Consider the following 2,288-nt stretch of genomic DNA (forward strand, 5'->3'; position numbering starts at 1 on the left):
GCTCATACTTCAGCTGGGGCTCTTCGGCCTCGGGGGGAAACGGTTTCTGCCCAGACTTCAGCGAAACAGTGATTACAGTGAGGGTGGTGAAACACTGGCACAGGTTGCCCAGAGAGGTGGTGGATGCCCCAGCCCTGGAAGCATTCAAGGCCAGGGTGGACAGGGCTCAGAGCAGCCTGCTCTGGTTGAAGATGACCCTGCTCACTGCAGGGGGTTGTACTAGATGACCTTCAGAGGTTCCTCCCCACCATTCTGTGATTCTATGATCTCTGTGTTCTCTGGCCATGGTAGCCTTCAGAGATGCTGCTGTCTACCAGAGGTATCAAACAGCTGAGCTTACATTGTTGCTGCTGTGTTTAATGATGCTGTATCAGGCAGGGTGAGTTTTAAGCTAGTCACATAAAAGCAGGCCCTTCTTGAAAAGTCATCTCTGTCCAATGTAATTGCTGTGGCATCTGTGTTGATGTTATTAGGAATTATAGTAATTTCTGCACAAATTAAAACAATCAGATCTGACCAAACCATGCCCAGACCAGTTGTCTGCTGCATTTCCAAGCCTAGCCATAAACAAGTGTTTCATGAACCGTTTGAAGAGAGTCAAATGTGAGTTCCTGTATTACAATAGTCTCACAAGAGTAGTGTAAGTTAACAGGGTAAACATTACAGGTCCTCAGTCATTAAATTGTAGATGTCAAGGTGAAATGTGTCGCTGATGAAAGCAGAACCCTATTCTTCCATGGAAGGAAAGAAAAGTGGATAGAAAGTTCCCCTCTTTTTTTTTTTCTTATTTTGTTTTGTAACTTTGAGTCTTAATTAGAGTGAAGCTAAGCAGTGCCACTGTTCTAGTGGTGCATCTCCTCCGTGTGATGTTCTCTGGTGTCCCAATTACACTGCATGTTTTTAATCAAAGTGGTGTAGCTTCTTCCTTGAAAGTGGCATAAAATAAATAACACTTTTAATTGTGTAGAAATATACACAGTATCATGGTAGTATGAATAATTTTTGCAATACACTTAATAATTACATGAATATGCTAATGAACTTATGCATTTTAGGCACCTCCAAAAGCTGTACCAAAGACTATTGAAAACCAGCGAGTGTATGATGAAACCACTGTAGATCCCAATGATGAAGAGGTAACTGCTCTAATTTCTACATGTGCTATTAAGTTAAGCAGTTTTTGGTAAGAAGGTACATAAACTGGATTGATGGAACTGAACATTCACCACTGTTCGGTTCATGTATTGATGAATCATTTTTTACATGCAATGGGCTCACTGAGAGGTGATGTCATTCTTTCATTATCTGTGTCAAAATTGCCTTTTGCATTACTGATGTTGATAGTAAAAGGTGCCCATGTTCATCACTTTAGATTCTTAAAAATATAAAAGCCTTGGGAAGATTAATTGCAGAACAGAACTTGTGAATTGAAATTTAGATCAGGTCGAACACTTGTTCTTCCATTATTTCGTACATGGTGGATTAACAAGACTTCGGTTCTTTCAGGTTGCTTTTGATGAGGCAACTGATGAATTTGCACCATACTTCAACAGACAGACAGTTCCCAAGATTCTCATTACAACATCAGACCGACCTCGTGGGGTATGTATGTTTTACTTGGAAAGTTCTGAGCAATCAACTGGTTATGAGATACCAAGGTGTTCATACTATGGTTGGTGTATTAAAGCTGAAAATAATTGCATTCACGTGAACTTTTTTGTGTTGTTGTATTCAGTCGCGTATCATGTTTCCTGAAGAAATAGTTATATTGTGTTTTGAAATGCTGTGAACTTCTTGTAAACCAGTGTCCTTAATAAATAATGAGTTTGGAGGTTATGCTTTTAGAATTTTCCTTTTCTGTGATTGAGGGAAGAGGAAAAAAAAGTCCTTGAAAGCAAAAGTCCCTGGTGTGCTGCAATCTTTGCTACAAATAAGTGGTTTTCCACTAACTGAAGGAAGTAATTTAATGGCTTATCTTCAAGTGTTTATAGAGATACTGAAAGTAATATATTAGGGAAGGTAGTTGGAATGAGCAACCCTCCATTCCTCCGATAATTGAATTTGGTACTGAATTTACGACACTGTAATTTAACTCACCTGTTTTGCAGAGAACAGTGAGATTCTGTGAACAACTGGCCACTGTTATACCTAACTCACATGTTTACTACCGAAGAGGACTGGCTTTGAAAAGAATTATTCCTCAGTGTATTGCAAGGGACTTCACGGATTTAATTGTCATTAATGAAGATCGCAAAATACCAAGTATCCTTTTGTGTATTTATTAGGGA

The 2,288-nt window shown here is 39.3% G+C and overlaps 1 protein-coding gene across 1 annotated transcript in view; it reads left to right on the plus strand.

Annotated features, from left to right (window-relative positions):
• Positions 1 to 1,055: 1,055 nt before the first annotated feature.
• The window catches only part of RPF1 (ribosome production factor 1 homolog (S. cerevisiae)), a gene marked incomplete at its 5' end in the record, with an annotated part of 3,812 nt that continues 2,579 nt past the window's right edge, over positions 1,056 to 2,288 (plus strand). Inside the window, 3 exons of the mRNA XM_009083014.1 lie at positions 1,056 to 1,136; positions 1,507 to 1,602; positions 2,109 to 2,262. Coding sequence (XP_009081262.1) covers positions 1,056 to 1,136; positions 1,507 to 1,602; positions 2,109 to 2,262 — 331 coding nt within the window. The remainder of the gene's footprint in view (positions 1,137 to 1,506; positions 1,603 to 2,108; positions 2,263 to 2,288) is intronic.

This window comes from Acanthisitta chloris, unplaced genomic scaffold, assembly GCF_000695815.1.
Source record: "Acanthisitta chloris isolate BGI_N310 unplaced genomic scaffold, ASM69581v1 scaffold16809, whole genome shotgun sequence".
Taxonomy (NCBI): Eukaryota; Metazoa; Chordata; class Aves; order Passeriformes; family Acanthisittidae; genus Acanthisitta; species Acanthisitta chloris.